The sequence below is a fragment of the Colletotrichum costaricense genome (assembly GCF_030867565.1).
Source record: "Colletotrichum costaricense strain IMI 309622 chromosome Unknown Scaffold_2.1, whole genome shotgun sequence".
Lineage (NCBI taxonomy): Eukaryota > Fungi > Ascomycota > Sordariomycetes > Glomerellales > Glomerellaceae > Colletotrichum > Colletotrichum costaricense.
In genome coordinates, this window is record NW_026848231.1 from 2,242,592 (window position 1) to 2,258,822 (window position 16,231).

General features: G+C 51.1%; 6 protein-coding genes across 6 annotated transcripts; 1 reads left to right on the top strand and 5 right to left on the bottom strand.

The window, feature by feature from the left end:
* Positions 1-1,652: 1,652 nt before the first annotated feature.
* CCOS01_02402 (Cas1p-like protein) lies at positions 1,653-4,085 on the bottom strand (the record flags this gene model as incomplete). The annotated part of the gene is made up of 1 exon (XM_060450593.1): positions 1,653-4,085. The coding sequence occupies one exon, from the start codon at positions 4,083-4,085 to the stop codon at positions 1,653-1,655; it is 2,433 nt and encodes an 810-aa protein (XP_060319243.1).
* Positions 4,086-6,063: 1,978 nt separating this feature from the next.
* Positions 6,064-7,176, bottom strand: CCOS01_02403 (uncharacterized protein; the record flags this gene model as incomplete). Its single annotated transcript, XM_060450594.1, has 2 exons — positions 6,064-6,776; positions 6,879-7,176. The coding sequence occupies 2 exons, from the start codon at positions 7,174-7,176 to the stop codon at positions 6,064-6,066; spliced, it is 1,011 nt and encodes a 336-aa protein (XP_060319244.1).
* Positions 7,177-10,506: 3,330 nt separating this feature from the next.
* Positions 10,507-10,932, bottom strand: CCOS01_02404 (uncharacterized protein; the record flags this gene model as incomplete). Its single annotated transcript, XM_060450595.1, has 1 exon — positions 10,507-10,932. One exon carries the CDS (start codon positions 10,930-10,932, stop codon positions 10,507-10,509), a length of 426 nt encoding a protein of 141 aa, XP_060319245.1.
* A 700-nt stretch (positions 10,933-11,632) lies between these two features.
* Positions 11,633-11,773, top strand: CCOS01_02405 (uncharacterized protein; the record flags this gene model as incomplete). The annotated part of the gene is made up of 1 exon (XM_060450596.1): positions 11,633-11,773. One exon carries the CDS (start codon positions 11,633-11,635, stop codon positions 11,771-11,773), a length of 141 nt encoding a protein of 46 aa, XP_060319246.1.
* Positions 11,774-12,179: 406 nt separating this feature from the next.
* CCOS01_02406 (uncharacterized protein) lies at positions 12,180-13,604 on the bottom strand (the record flags this gene model as incomplete). The annotated part of the gene is made up of 1 exon (XM_060450597.1): positions 12,180-13,604. One exon carries the CDS (start codon positions 13,602-13,604, stop codon positions 12,180-12,182), a length of 1,425 nt encoding a protein of 474 aa, XP_060319247.1.
* Positions 13,605-15,064: 1,460 nt separating this feature from the next.
* Positions 15,065-15,724, bottom strand: CCOS01_02407 (uncharacterized protein; the record flags this gene model as incomplete). Its single annotated transcript, XM_060450598.1, has 3 exons — positions 15,065-15,340; positions 15,391-15,612; positions 15,686-15,724. 3 exons carry the CDS (start codon positions 15,722-15,724, stop codon positions 15,065-15,067), a joined length of 537 nt encoding a protein of 178 aa, XP_060319248.1.
* Between the last annotated feature and the right edge of the window lie 507 nt (positions 15,725-16,231).

Sequence of the window (16,231 nt, forward strand, 5' to 3'; positions counted from 1 at the left end):
AACTAATTAGGATTTACAAAACGAAATGGGGGTAGCAGTGAGTGTTCAAGGCACAGCCGACTCGAAGAGTGAGAATTATGAATCGTAAAGGATCGTAGGGATTTGAATAAGAGGAGAATTAAAAGTGGCCGCTGGGGCTCACGGAGAAGAGAGAGAAAGGCAGATCGAGGGAAAGTGAACGCGAAGGGGTGCCAAGAGATCTACTCTATCGGAGCATAGTCTGTTGATCTCTTCTGATCGGTTACAACGCAGAGAAGGAGAATAGAAACTGGATGCTGGTGGACTGCATATGTATATTAACCTTATTCCTGCCCGCCTTTCTCACCTTATTCCTGCCCGCCTTTCTCACCACCCGAAGAAAACAGCTTCATGGTCATGCTCGCCCTTTGTCGATGAATCTCTTCTGCTGCCGGGAGCTGCGTTTCCCGTGGTTGGTATGGGATGCCCTGAAGGCGGAACTGAGGAACAGGGAGGGGCCTCTGAGTTGTAGATGGACAGGATGACAGATCTGGTAGACATTCGTCTCGTCGTAAAACTCCCGAACCCTTGCCCCCGGTCCCACAAGTAAGTAAAGCCGCAGTTATGAAAAGAAGACCGCACGATAGTGGCTTCAGAGTCAGGGGCATTGGTGATCTCGAGGCAAAAAGGGAAGGGTGTCCTGGTCCCAGAGAGGGGTAATGGAACCCAAAGCCAGGACGACTCTAGTAGGAAAATGGGAGGAAAACCAGCCTCACCTGCCATCCAACCTTGACAACAGCTTGACATGCCCGTACGCCGGTCGTATGCCGCCTCAACCGTCCCATACCGCACCTGTCAAAGCAGCCATCATCCCATCGAAGAAAGGGACAAGGCTCGGTCCTTCAGCCACCAATCACATCGCCGCCCTCTACGACCCTGGGCGGTTTTGCGACCCCACGCGAAACAGTATCGGAGAAGAGCCTCAAGAGACAGGAGAGAGTCCGAGAGGAGAGGAGGGGTTGTGCTCCATTCCGAATTTCCTCTTGCCATATGCGAGTCAGCATGGGAAGGGTGTCACGTCAATGCGTAAAGTTTGGCAACTCGTCGCGAGTGATGCTGGTGACCATCTGTAAATCTCCGTAGCCTTGCACTCATCATGATCAACCGCCAAGTAAAGATCGCATCCAGGTAGGAAGCAAGCCGCAATTTCGAGAACTTGAAGATCTCAAAAAGCGTTGAGAATGCACTGGAAGATCTCTAGACTCATCCGCGGCTCTTTGAAATGTCATCCGGTAACACCATCCCGAATCGGAGAATTAGGTGGTCTTTTTGAGTTAGGCTCGAGCCGACGCAGATGCCAAGTCCTAAGTCAAAGCATAAATGCTTTCCGTTTGGGCCGATGACAGCTTGGCTAACGGAGAGCCGAAGCTTGTTTTCAAGAGACCACATTGGAGTTTGATCCATGTGTGGGTAGATGGAGCAGACTCGAAACACACAACTCAAGCCCCTCATCCCTGTCACTGTTTAGTAAAGCATACCACTTCAATGCGACTCACTGATAGACGACAAGTAAGTGTATCATCTGCAACTCTGCAGCGTTTCCTCGTGTAGTCATTTATACAGAAAGTCTGCCTTGCGTCATTCCGGGTAGAGGGAACATTCGGTTCCAACCCGGGATTGTCTTACAATGCCCATCATACACCATAAGTCATATTACCAAGCCACAGTAAGGCCAGGAAGCCTACAAACTTCAGTCGTAAGGCGCTGTTTGACGCAACGGTGCCTTTCGTTCTTCCTCTTTCTGTCGCCTCTTCCATGGCTGCCGCCGAACGCCATGGAACAGGACTTGTCTTACCGTCCTTAACCGGTAAGGTGCGACCCAACGAGACTTCTCCGGCCTGCTTCCCTTCCTCTACTCCCGTCAAACCCTTAACAATGCGGAGAGTGGCACGCTGGCAATTGTTGCATGCCCAAAGGAAGACAATAGCAATGATTGTTACTTCAGCTGCTCTCAGTAGACGGCCTCCGCTTCCAATCCTCAAAACCCCAGCTCCGTCACTCGCAAGCCATATGTGATGGTGCAAAATGTAGGCTTCAAGCGACATTCTTCCAAGAGCTGCCGCAGGCGGGATTTGAAGGTCTCGCAACTTCCGTAAAGAGTTTCTCGTAATTATGGCCGACAGCACAAACCAGGGGCTCGTGTACGGATGGTAGGTGTCGTAAGACTGGTTATTGTGGTATACCTCGGCGATGAACGCAAGGATGATGAAAACAATGAGATACGCAATGGCGAAAATGAGCATTATCGGCTTCACCGGAATCGCGTCTTGTTCTGGGTATGTGATTTCCAACAACCCGCGGTCAAGTGCGTTGTTGATCTTTTCAAAGAGAGCTTCGGCGTTGATGCCATGCTGGCGACGCCTGAGAACCGAGACTCGGTGCGTCGCAGCCGCCGTAAGTATACCAAAGTAAGGGATAAAGCGGTCCATGGCGAAGTGGGCGCGCAGGGGATTTACGTCCCAGTAAATCCCACAAGCCCGTTTGAGAATTGACAGAAAACGCTCAGGTGTACGGGTGCTTTGTACCAAGTACGAAGTCCAGGCAGCAAACACAACAACCTTTACAAAGAATGCAACAGGATTGCTGTTGAACTTCTTAAAGCAAGCCAGCGTTGCATAGATGACTGCAAACCAAAACGTCAATAGTGGCACAGTGTAAATGATCCATTCGCTTGATACCATGAACGCAATCAAGCAGGTCAGCAGATTCAGCCGACCTAACACATATGCGACCCTGCGTAACGAAAAGTCTTCGGTGCGGAGGAAGTACATCGTGTGACCGTAGCTGAACAAAAAGATGAATGTCGCCATGAGGAACTTGTGTACCTTATACATCGCCAAGGACTCGGATGCGTTGTGGTACTTATACAGTAGAACGAATACCAGCATCCAGCCTCTCCACTCGTCTGTTTGCTCTCGTGATAGAAAGGACGTCGTAGTGAGTCCTTTCGCCGACGACAAGACAGGTGCCTTGAAACGAATTGACAGCGCTGCGAAAATAACTAGGCCAACCAAAGGTGATATAAAGTCGGGTATGTCAAAGTACTTGTCCTGCTTCGCGAAGATGTGAGTTCGGTCGGCGACAAGGCAGTATACCGCAACGATCAGTATGGTAGCCAACGCCAGAAGAGTATCCATGAAGCGGGACGTTCGTGCAGACGGAAAAGCATCCTGCTGCCGACTCAAAAACAGGATTGGCATTGTTAGTACATTGAGGCCAAGTAGCAAAAGCTGAATCCGACGAAGAGGGGAATACGGCACACAGCAGGTGATCTGGTTGGCGTATCCTCGTCTAATCAGGCCGGCATTGCAGTGGGCATTGAGGACGACATCTAGTTTTCTCTCCGCCACGATGTCGACCGAATGTATACCATCCTCAAGCATAGCGTCGTCGTGTCCCTCGGTCATGCTATTGTAGGCCCTTGCGATGTGTGATTTTTCGTTCAGCTCCAGGTGATCCAGGTTCCAATTCATGGCGTCAATCCTCCTAGGAGTGATGGCTCGCGCGCGGGACGCGGTAAGCATATCGTAGGCTGGAACAGGCACGGGTGCCATAAGGACATGGTTAGAAAGCTCTGCAAAGGCTGACTGTGAGTTGCTCTGAGGGTACACCATCAATTCGTCGATACTCTTATGCAGGTACGGCATAAGGACGTTGATGCCTTCTCTGAAGAGCTCCAAGTACCGGTCACCGCCCTGACGGGCCGCCCATAGACCTGGAGTGCCGAGAACGATGAGCGCTGGTGAACCTCTTCCTTCTTGTCGAACAAGTTTCTCGTAATCGGCGGATCCGGGACGGTCCCGAAATCGAGCCAATTGGCTATGGAGACTCGTGGAGTTGAGCCAAGGGTCCCAGATAAACTCCAATCTGACGCCTTCAACATCCATTGTGAGGTTTTGATGTTTGTCGTCCGACACGGCGAAGTCAAGAATGGCTTTCTCGGCGACGTGATGGTCAAGTCGGGTCATGGCAGCAAAGTAGAGCTGGCGCATAGTCGAGTCTCCCATGATAACTAGGTGACGACCTGCGAAGCAATCCGAGACATCCTCGCGGGACATCTCGCGCATTCTGCAATTGTCAGGCTCCCATTTCGAAAAGACGTCTCTCGGCAACTTTGAGCCGGGCCGCGAGCGCCAGGTGCCGTTGGAGAGCAAAGCGTTGCACTTGTAGGGATCATGTTGGCCTGCATCTCGTGTCAGCTTCTTGACTCAGCTTAAGCTTGTCCACGACCCTAATTTGGTGGGGCAGCTGGAGAATGGAACTGCTTTAATCGTACCGAATACGAAATACTGGTAGACGACTGAGAGAAGCAGTATTAAGAGGGAAACCCGCGGTATGGTCCGGAGAAAGAAGGGCGAGCTCCCGGCAGAGGAAGCTAACCTTTGAATGCTGCGAATCATTGGGGGCTAGGAGGGACAAAAAGGAACCACCCGATAAGGTACGGCGCGCGATCTCAATGCTCCGACTGGTGGTGGCGGTTGCAGCTGGCGGGAAACCGCATTTCTCTTCCGCCTAGTGGAATGCTCCCCGGACTGTTCAGGGACGTGTTGAAGAACAGAACAGAAGAAGACTCGCGATGTTACAAAACCGAAAGAGAGCACTACGAAAGTAGAGTAGTAGAACGCGAGTTGAGGTAGAAGGGGAGGTTCGGAGAGGAACAGTCAAGCGGCGAAGGACCCAAGAAAGGAATCGGACTGATTGTCAACCCCATCAGACGCGCATGCGAGCGCGGCTGCCATTTCCCTTATAATGCCAGCAACGGTCGAGGCCAAGAACTGAACGGATGACAGGGCTGGCGCTGCCAAGGTGCCGCTACGGAAAGGGACCCGTCCATGGTCTTGGGATGTCATTCCTCAACCTGTGACCTGTCAGCCTGGAGGGAAGGGAGTGGAGGGAATCCGCGGAAAGGGGAAGGCAGTCACACGTACGCCGCATCTACGCAGACTCCAGAGCGGCAGAGCACATTGCATTGGCATATTAGGCCCTGGGGAAATCGATAAAAGATGGACGGGGGGTTGCACTTGGTGGGAATCACCGTCAGCAAGCGAGCTGTTGGTGACTGCTCAGATGGGATGGACGGGCAGCCGTGAGATAACAGGCCAGGCACCCCCCTTCCGTGATCCCTGCTGGATGTCGTCGACGCACCTTCTTTTGGCAAGCCAACACGCGACATTGTGGGGGAGACTCCGAGAGAGAAGCACGAACCCGAGCACCGTCATTCTGCTCGCCTATTTAGCACCGTGTGGGATGCTCATAATCCCGCTATTGCCGCCAACGATTTGTTATCAATCAATCACCCAACCCGCTGGTCGCTTTGGGACTCTGGGAGTTTTGTGGGCCAGGGAACACAGTGTGGCCCACTTGCGTTGGCCAGTGCAGTGCAGCCACGCTGACGGCCAAGAAGGCGCACCGCCTATATTTTCTCTCGGCTCGAATTTTTTTTTCTCCTTCTCTTCATTCGTCCATCTTCTCGTCGGACACCGTTTACAGTCGGCCAAACATATGCCGTTGCAAACGAAGGCAAATCAGGCTGCTGCAAGAACTGCAAGAACAGAGGTAGGTCAGAGCAAGGAAGCTTCCGCCAGTCACGGAACGCATCACATACATGCAAACTTGATGCCGTCTTTTGCCATAGCTCGATCAGTTCAGCCGTCTCGTCTTCTGATCTTGAGCCGGATACACCACGCCTTGCGCGCGGTAGTATGAGACAAGATCGAACCCCAGGCAATGTTCTTTGAGTACGTAACCTTCTGATTCCATGTGAAGGCTTGCGTAATTTATCTGTTGTCACACCTCTCAGTCTTGGCCCTCTTTTTCATGTAGAGATCGTTTCCATTTCGTGCGCGTATCTACCTCTCTACCTAAGAGGCAAAAAGAAAACTTTTTGTAAAGGCAAATTTCAAAAGCAAAACATTCGGTCCCGTTCGTTCCCGTTCCATAATCTCAAGAAAGCCGCCAGCCCGATCGCATGCTGCTTCGCTTGAGTCTTGACTCCCTACTCACATCCCGTAAAACCCTGATACATGTGAGACCAATCCGCAATTCTCACTGAATGTACGTTGCCCAAGTGCCGAGAGGGCGGGGAGTGGGCTGCTTCGTCTGCTTGACATTTGCCTCCAAAGCCGATAACAGACCCTGACGGTCGAACTCGGTCAGCTGAAGCTTCTGCGCAGTCTGAATATGCTGAACGTCAACTTTCAGGATGTCTCGGATGGCAAGAAGCTCGTCAGCGCCCAGGCTGTCCGTGATACGCTTGGTCTTGTAGTTCAAGAGGAAGTGGTTGCTCATCATCTCCTCACGCTTGTTGAAGATGGCAGTCGTGGCCTTGGAAATTTTGATTGTCACCTCCTTGAGGTTGGGGCACTTGGCCAGCTTGAGGAACGCCGAGTCAGACTGAGGCCCGCACCAGTGAATCTCAACCTTGCGCAGGTGGTCGAACAGGTTGCTGTTGGTGTTCAGGTGGCCAAGAAGCTCGCAGCAGCAGGCAAAGTACTGAGTCTGTTCGCCGTAATAAATCTGATAGAACTCATCTCTCAGGGCTGCTCCCAAAGTCTTGTACATTTTAAACTGTTGCTTCGCCATGTGTCCCCACAACTTTGCCTCAGGGTTGGCACAGTTGCAGCGGTACTTGTCTTGGATGCGCTTGAGGGCAGGCATTCTGCAGGCCTTGGAGCTGGTCTCAACGACCATGTGAAGCACACGTGCTCGAATCTCACGGGGCAACTTCATGAACGGGAAGACGGTAGGAGAGGGGCGGTCTGCAATACAGGAGTTAGTTACTCTATGGACATTTCCATTCCGATGTACCCATAACAATCTCTGAAAGAACATCAACGTCGTTGAGTTCATGAAGCACTTACTGGCAATCTCCAAGACTTCGGTGCACATATGAATGAGCAGGGCGCATTCTCTTGTCTCGTCTTGCTTGTTCTTTTTCTGCTTTGTCATTCTCTCGGTACACTTTCGGATAGTGTCGATCATGGCCTGACGTCTCTTGGAGCTCAGACGAAGCATCCGGCCGAGCTCAGCCATGTCAATGGTCCCTGTTTTGGTGTCTTCCAGAGCTTGCAGCATCACCTGAGTGTTGTGGCACAGGTCGAAGCGCTTGTGGATGTTGCGACACTTCAAGACGAACCACGAGTCCATGCCCAAGACCATCTTCACGGTATGCTTGTAATTCTCTTTCTTTCCTTAGGTACGATATCTGACAGTCAAGACGCGCTTGGTGAACGCTTTGACGATATATGCTCGGTGCAGTAAGCCAGGTATCGGGACGCTAGAGATATATGGTCGGAAAGAAACGGTCTCAAGTCTGATGAGGGCTCTGACTGTTGTCGCTTCTAAAATGAAGTGATCTAGCGTTCGAATGGACCGCGTGGAAGTTATGGTGAATGGCCGGTTCGATGTGATTCAGGTATGCGCTAATATCAAGCGAAGAAGAAACGCGGAGATGTCGATGTACGGTTCTGAGGTGTGTTGGGTAGGAAGAGGCGTCTTTGATGGGAAGAGGGCTGGGGAATATTGCAGATTAAAGTAGTCCAGGACTGATGAACTGTGCTTTGCGACTCTCGTGAACTTGGATAGCTGCTAATGGAGGATTTGTCGATTATTGCTCCTGCGTGATGACGACGCACAACTCGTGGTGCTTATCAAATCGACCTGCGGCTTCAGTGTCAGTAAAAGAGCAGAGGGTTTTGGGATATGATCGAGATGAACTGTAGGCTGCGATATGAGGGTTTCCTCATAGAGTGATGGCGGTTAAGCGTATATAAAAATTGAGAGTCGTGAGAAAATAAATGCCCACACGTAATCCAAGAACTTACCTGTTTGTACTGCGCGAGAGGGTGAGAAAGACGAGAAGACGAAAGTTTGGTGCTTCCAGTCGGTCGGGAGAATGGGTGTGAAGGGGAAGGGATATAACAAAGCTCAAGGGCTTAGAAGATATAAAGTAGTGTGAGCTCTGGTGATGTGAGTCGTAAAGTAGAAAAGTGCGCAGGCAATACCCCGGTCGGTGAGGTGTGAAGAAGGGAAGAGTTGCTCAAGGGTCGCGGACTGTGAACATGTGATGTGATGCGAGCCCAGTATGGCAAGAAAATATTGTAGAAAAGGGTCTTGTCGATACCTAAGTTTGAGAGGTATGAAGGGGGAAGGGTTGCTGAAAGATCTCAGGCGGTGGATATAAGCCCCGTGAGGTGACGTGAGGCGCGTGAGCGGAAGGGTCAAATAAGATCGTTCAGAGGAGGGCTGAGGAAGGTACGAACGAGGCTGTTAGAGGTGTAGCCTGTGCACTCAGTTATCGGTGAGGTACGAAGTGGGAAGAAACTTCTCAGAGCTCCCGGATGTAGTTGTTTTGATACACGCCCGTGAGTGAGATGTGTGTATGCGAAAGGTACCAACGAGACCTTCGAGAGGATGTAGAGGCTCGCGTATCGTGGGTGCTCAGCTGTTGTTCGAGTATGAAGAATCAATGGATTCCTTAAAGGGTCCGAGGACGTATGGACGTGGCCGTGAAGTGAGGTGTGCCTGCTGTAGGTCTGGCAGCTGCGAATGAGGGCGGTCAAGCAGAGAGCAGAAAGAGGCAAGTGTGGTCCTGAACGCTCAGGAGTCCATGAGATACGAATGGGCAAGTAATCCCTCAGGGGTCCTGGTTGAGTATGTGTGATATGAGTGTAAGGTGCGATTTGTATGTGCACATGGGACAAGCGGGAAGAGGGGGTGTTCGGTGTAGGGTGTAGAAGGTAAATGGACTTTTGCTCTTCCTTGTTGCGGAAGAAGAGGGAGAAGACAATCCTTGTTTCTATGCTTTTGTCATTGAATTGTTAAAGTGTAGGTGATGAATGCCTTTGGGTGGGGGAAGATGTAGTGGTTCAGTTGGGACGGGATGCGATGTTTTCTTAGCAGGCACAGTGAGGTCGACTAAACGGCAGGCACGATGGAGTCCCTTATTCAGGAAGGCAGGTCCCCTGCAGTGGGATCAGTCTAGGAAGGTGCAGATAATCAAAGGCGGTCCTGCTGTGTGGGATGTTCTGTGTATCAGTTTGTCAACATAAGAGAAGGCTACATAGACTGAATGCGACGTAGTGTGGTTCTCTCCCCACATGAGGCTTAAGTCGACTACACTACTAAATGCTGTCCGAAGTGTCATTTTGAGGGAAGACAACAGGTTGCCCAGGGGCCAGTGGAATCACTATGTCTTTAAGTCAAGTTTATACGGATCCCGAGTGATGTATAAGAGGAGCTCTTCAACGATAACGAGCTCGGTGACATACTATCAAGGCTGTTTGACATCTACTAAGGTATGTGCAAGATTAGGAGGCATATTTCAGGCCATAGCGAGTTCCAAGTTATGCCTAACATATGTTGTAAGCGGTTTAATTCATATCCTCAAATCTAACTTAGGTTCAAGAGATGTATAATTCTTCATCACTGAATATGACGCGATATAATTGGGATCCATTGCAGATATCCAACGTAACGGTGTTGCTGAATAGGTGATTTAGGTGCCGAGAGAATCAGCAACACGATGGAAGTCATGATCTCAAAACATTATGCCGACTTACTCAATTGAAACAAACTCGTCTTAAATATAATGCCTGTCCTTGTGGTTTTGTACGAAGAGTGGTCACGAGTGTCGTATCTGGAAAGCCTCAGGGGATGGAAACGTGATGTGCTTCCATTCCCAAGCCGACAGCCTTTCTCAACAAGTCAACAAACCTTGTGTATTACTTTGACAACAAGCAAAATACTACAATCACCAGAAATCGCCTCGCTGCTGACAAAACTATGGAAAACTCGACATCAGGTTGTGGATGACGTATCGCAAATGTAGGTAGGACTGCGGCAACAATTATTAGAACTACCAAGAGCTGAATACACGCTCCCATTCCTAGCTTCCCAAGAAACCCCATTTAAGTGGCAACATGTCACGAAGATTTATTCAATTGACAACAAAAGCAATGGTGACATGACTGGCAAGCGAGGCGATTCCGAGAATAGTCTAGACAGTGCGATCCTTTGTTAACCTATGGTGGGGCGACATGTCGAGCTTTATTCCAAATAGTACGGATATCAAGACTCATATCCTTTGTTCAAATCTCTTAGGTCACCGGTGCAATAAATTGCCACTTGAAACGATGTGTTATCAATAGAGTAGAATTTCTCGTGTGTATCGTCGGTTTCGAGGTGGAGTAGTCCTTGCCTCAGTGCCATCTTGTTATATCCAAGTCAAGAAGTGTTGTCATGTTCATACAGTAACTCAGATGCCATTCCCAATCCAAGTTCCCCATTATCATGTAAAAATCAAAAACCAAGGCTCGAACACAACGGCCATGGTGACCTTTCCCCCCCCCAAAATTTCGACCCCAAACTCCAAGGCGATGCCGGAAAAGGACGCTTCGAGACGCCGAAATCGGTTGTCTCTCGATACCCAATATGGGAAATAAAAGTGTCTCAGACGAGAACGGTCGAGAACCCCTCGGGCCGAGAACCTCAAGGCCTCTCATCCTCTTCCGGGACGGACCGGAACTGACTCTCGCGAGGCAAGGGGTTCATCCGGAGCGGGCTGTCATCCACGTCCACACTGTTGTGGCGTGATGTGCCGGGGCTGACGTTGATGCTGTAGTAACTCGACCGCGCATCGCGGCTCATCGGGCGCTGGCCCTTTCCGAATGTCATGGTGAAGCCGTTGAGAATCTCCTGGTGTCTGAGGTTGGTCTCGTTGAAGGGCCTCTCGCGCGGATCGGCCTCCTTCTCCTTGATGGCAGTCTTCTTCTTTGGCTTCTCTTCCTTTGCTGAGCGCCATCCAAATGTCTTTGCGAGGCGGAGAGCTGGGGACTTTGGGTCTGAGCTGGTACGCTCTCCCTGGCTAGGCTCGGAGATGGACTTGCGGCGGCGGAAGTGATCGCGGATGGCCATTACGAAAGTGTTGATGATATGTATGTAGAGCTATTGAAGAAGTGGATGATGGAAAGGCAGAAGATGATAACGGTGGCTGATCCTTTAGGAAACTGCTTGAAAGGATGCCTGATATATTTGGTGATATGTTTGGACAGGTGAAGACTGGTATTGAAGATGTGTGGTATGGCTCTGGATTGGCGTTGTAGGCTGTTGGTTTGTCTGAGTGAATTAAAAGAGGAGAATAATGGTAGGGGAGCCCGATGGTATTTATCCAGGTGTGATAAAAGCCAAAAGACTTGGCAGCATGGGAGGGGAACGGATGTGGCGATCCCAAAGAATAGCACCGTTGGAAGGACCCAAGATGGTGGGATCCGTGTCGCTCAAAGGACCTTTCCAGGACCCTGCATGGTTGGGGTTGCTCGCTAGCCGCTGCTTTCACGACCCGTGAGGCCATATGCAGGGCAGCGTCCAAATGGACTAACAACGCGCTGGGTAGGAGTGGTAAGGCACCACTCACACCATACGGGCCGGAGATCGACTCTCCAGGCCGATGCTACCTTACGTGCTCAAGATGGAAGGCTTCTTGGATGGCGCAGCGTCCGCCTCCGGCTGTATGCGGGGGTCTTCTTCAAATGCGGGGCGACGTCATTCCAAAAACACCTGTTCTGGTAGCCTAGCCATTGCTCTTGGAGAAGCTCCCTCGCCTTGGCCGATAGTAATGCCACCGGGTTCCGATGTTTCCTGCTCTCCCCTGATCCAGATGATCTTCAACGTGGCGGGGTTGAGGTCTTCGACGGTCTCGACCCGATCTCTAAACTCATTGTTCTGCATTCTGGCCGTCCCAAAATGTCTTCTTTGAGAAAACCGACCCGTCCCCGATGGTACCGGCCAGGCCGGTTAGCGCTGCAGGCCTGGATTCCCGCCATGTCTCACTTAGTCTCAGGTACTCTAAACTCAATAGAATCGTAAGCAGCAATTCTCGGGCTCAAAGATCAAACAACTACCCGCGCGTGTGCGTCGAAAGGACATCAATTGGTGCACTCTATCTCCAAAGACCTAGCCATTTCCGGAACGCCGCTACCAACGCAGTGACAACCGCCGGGCTGCTGCCAGAACCCATTCTGGCTGTCTTCGACTCTGCCTAGTACCGAATCGAGCCAATTTAGATGTGCAGAAGGGGATACAAGCTTAGACAAAGAAGAACCTTGTGTGTGCGCTACCAAGAGTGCGCGAGAATTCGAGTACCCCTGCTGATCTAACATGGCTCATCGAGATGTGCACTCGGCTCCAAAAACACCAGCGCTGCTAGATCCAAGGCCTCCCAGAGCTGTGAGACCCCAGGCCAACGCTGCAGATTCCCAGTCCATATCCTCATCGGGCAGTTCGTCGCCTTCGACAGCAGTGCGGCTTTCCGCAGGACTCGGCTCGTACGCATCTTCTGGTGCCTCTTCGGGGTTTGCCGTACGCTTCAGGGTACGGCCTTGACGAGTGCTTCTAGACGAAGGTGTCTCTGAAATTGTCATCTCTGCAGACTTATTTTTTTCTGCATGTTGATTGCCCCTGCGTCGCGTGGAGACTGTGTTGGTGTGGCTGGACGATTCCGATTCCGGCTTTGTTTTGTCACTTCCTCCCAGTAGTCTGGGTGGTGGCTTTGCCTTCGATAAATCGTTCGGAGCGAGTGGAGTAGAGGCAGCTAGAATGTCATTTACATCCAGCACACGTGTAGCCGCCCATAACCCTTGGCTGAGTCCGCTGAGTAAAACGTCCCATGCCACAGCAGCTACAACAGGATGGTCGGATGCCGATCCCAAGACTTTCCCCAGCGCCGTTGTTGTACGCTCCCACGTCGAGCGTTTCTCTGTGTCAAAAGGCAGGAACCGGCTATGACGATGATAGTGAGCATTTGGCGCATTGTAGAGCAAAGCAAGCGCGGTGCCTTTGACGTGGAAGGCAAAACTTGCTGTGGACACAAAGCGAAAGAGTTCAGTGAATATGCCGTATGCTCCGTGAGCATCAGAGTATACTGTGCCCCAACTAGCTGGAATGACGGCGGGAATGACAATGGGACCAAAGGTCAGAAGTCGCCCAAAGATTGCGATCCGGGCAAATGTCGCTGTGCCTGTTGTCGACGGAGCCCAGTATATCAGAACGTATGTAAAGCAGAACGATGCCAAGAGCAAGGCCGGGTGTGGCGTCCAATTGATAGGCTTCACAGGCAGTAATCTCTCGCGCAGGCATCCTAGTGCAGAGGTGGGATGTCTGTCGTCTGCAGTGGTGGTCGGGGCAGGAGTAAGAAGCAGTGCGAGATAGAAGAGGTTCTGGGCGAACGAGAGGCTGACGAGATGTGCTAATCCGAGGTAGGCCCAGACAGAAGGGATTCTTCTTCGTGTGCCTTCGACTGCCAACAGCAAGCTCCATGAGACCGTTGCGAGTTCGATTTGCTGGCCCCACCAGAACCGACGAGCTTTCTCGGCGATGATCTCGAGAGCGTCTAGGTGTATTGGAGTGTCACTTAGCCAGCGGCCAATAAAGACTTGAATCGCAGTTTCGTTAGGGATGACTCCATGATCGCCATAGAAGCTAAGGTTCCATGAGTAAGCCAGACAAAGAAAGCGCAGAAGACGAAACAAACCGAACTGGAGCTTCAACTCCACGCTGATCTGCCCAGACGCGATATGAAAGTTTCGCATAGCTTGAGGCCCAGTAACTTGCAAAAGACAAGCTAATGAGTGCCAAACTTGCGAACAACGGCGCAAGAGCTGAACGGCGAACAAGTCTTGCTCTTGTTCCTTGAGATGGCGGCAAGTGCTGATACGAGCTGTACAGACTTCGAGCGACAGTGGTGCCGAGAATTGCCACTGCAAGCGCATGGCCAGCCACCAAGCTCAAAGGCAGGTACCTGAATATCACGTTAGGATCGTTGGCTTTCATTTCGATGATCAAACACACTTCACTTCCGGTTCCAAGGGCACCGGCGCCATGTTTGTTTCGGTGAAATGGCTAGACGACTGATGCTGATTATGGTGTTGTTACAGGATGGTCAGCCACTTTGAAAAGTGCACCGAGGTGAGTGATGTCGACCTCGGGGGTCAAACGATGTAGGTGCGGCGCGCGTCATCATAGCACACACTTGGGCGCGTTCCTTGGAAGCTCACTCGACAGCCTTTGCCTGCTGCTGTTAATCACAGCGTCGGTATGAGGTGTACAACTACCTCCATTCGGGCAATATGTGCTGTGTCGTCATGGTAGCGGTACCATGCTGCCAGGTAGACAGGGGCCCAGGGCGTCTGGCGGGAAGTGGAGTTCCAGGACCTGAACTGCACGTCAAGCACAGACCAGCGTGAGCCGGAGAAACAGAAACGGCGGCAGGGCTAGCGCGGGCAGGACTGCGACCAGCCCCACACCTCACCAACCATAAAAATCTCTTCTTGTGAGGAAGCCTCTCTTGTCTTCTCTTTTCCTCTTTACTACAATCCGGATCAAATTTACATCGACATATGTTTTTGGTCTGTATGGCGGCTCCGCTATGCGGCTTGCTGAGGGTTGTCCTGTTCTCCTTGGACTTTCTTCCGTTCCCGGCCTCCTAAAGTAAATCCTATGTGAACACCTTTCCTTATCAGCCGAGTATGACGACTCTTCCTGGTATTTGACTGTGGGGTGGTCTCAACATCCTTTTGTAAAGGAACCTGAGTTATTAAACCGGAACCTGTAGTGCGGAACAACTCGTTCGTGTTCCTACCGACCTGAAACCTGTGCGCAGAAGAGCCAAATGGGCCAAGAGAGCAGTTGTTCCTCCATACGCCAATGCCTCGCAAAACCTTGGTTGAACCATGGTCTTTTACCAGTTACCTGGTTAGATCACGGAATCCTCCGTCTAAAATATCGGCCGGGGATCTCAGTAGTGACTTACGCGCATGACAGGCGGATCGATCTACAAACCTACGTCGAGATTTGCGCCTATGACACTGTCGTGTGTTTGCACGGTTGCTGTCGGTTTAGGGACGACGTTAGGCTGCTACCTTTCAATTCCTGAACCATGAAAGCAGAGGCCTTGTATGACTGTCCAACACGAACGGTCATCCTCCGCCAAAAGTGACATGGGAGCAAGCGGGTCCGTCTCTATGGCAGCTATGATCACGCCTTCAGGTTGTCAGACGTAGTTGGTGCCTCGACCTCCGCGACCATTCTTCCAGACCAGGAATATGAGGACAATAGTCGTCAGCGCGAACCCGAACGTCACAAACTGCATAGCCTGGTCTGCGGTTGCCTTCCTGCACCTCTCTAACAAGACACTTTCGGTCATGCCAGGTGCCAAGTACCACTGTCCATCCTGCTTGAATTTTCCACCGTTGATGATATCGTTGTTCCCAATGGCTTTCCAATGCTTTTCGTCACATGCAACACCGTGTAACCCAATTGCGAAAGCCTGCCATGTTGTTAATAGCAAGTACATGGTATGATCATCGATGGACTTACTATACCACCGCCGAGGAGTAAGACCCCACTCAAGGCGTCCGCGGCCATCACTACGAGAGCCGGAATGGCGTCTATGAAAACAGCTACCAAGCCCAGCACGGCGACGGCTAATCCAAAGCCGCCAGTAAATGTGCTGTATTTGGTAGTCGTGGGAGCGTCGCCAATCTTCTGTCCCTTGACGAGGTCGATAGATAGCCCGAGGACAACGATAGCCATGATACCCTGAGGGACGCGCAGTGTTAGCTCAACCTAATTTCCAGGGTTTACTGGACGAGACAAGTGTATTGTCGCAAACCTGAAGAGCCCAAACGCCCATGCTGATGAGGTTCAGCATCTTCTTAGCTTAAGACTATACTTCGTTGAGAATGTAAGTGACGTGCTTCTGCACGAATGATAATCTTCTTGCTGTACGAGATATGACAATGATGCGAGGCAGACAACAAAAATTCGTAACGAAAAAGTACGACAAAGTAAAAGGCGATAGATACCTCGCTTATATAGTATGCTCATTCAAAAACGAGGACAGCCCTTGAGTAACTGTGTCACTAGAAGCAGCAGGCAATCAACGACCAAAAATGATCTTTAATCGGTCTCAAGACGGCGCAGTAAGGCGTTACTTGTTCTGCTCCCGTTTCTAAGTGACACATAGATGAATTTCCTGCATGTTTGCGCCGCTGGACGAGTCACAACGACTTCTCATCGGCTATTTGCATATCAGGCAGGCTGCTTTGCCAGCTTCTGCCCGGTACTACTCTCCAATCATTGTACCACAGGGCTTCCTCCCTCTCATCTTAGGGCATACAGTCTGGCTCAGGCTTGGGCCTCACAGGCTACAGCAGGC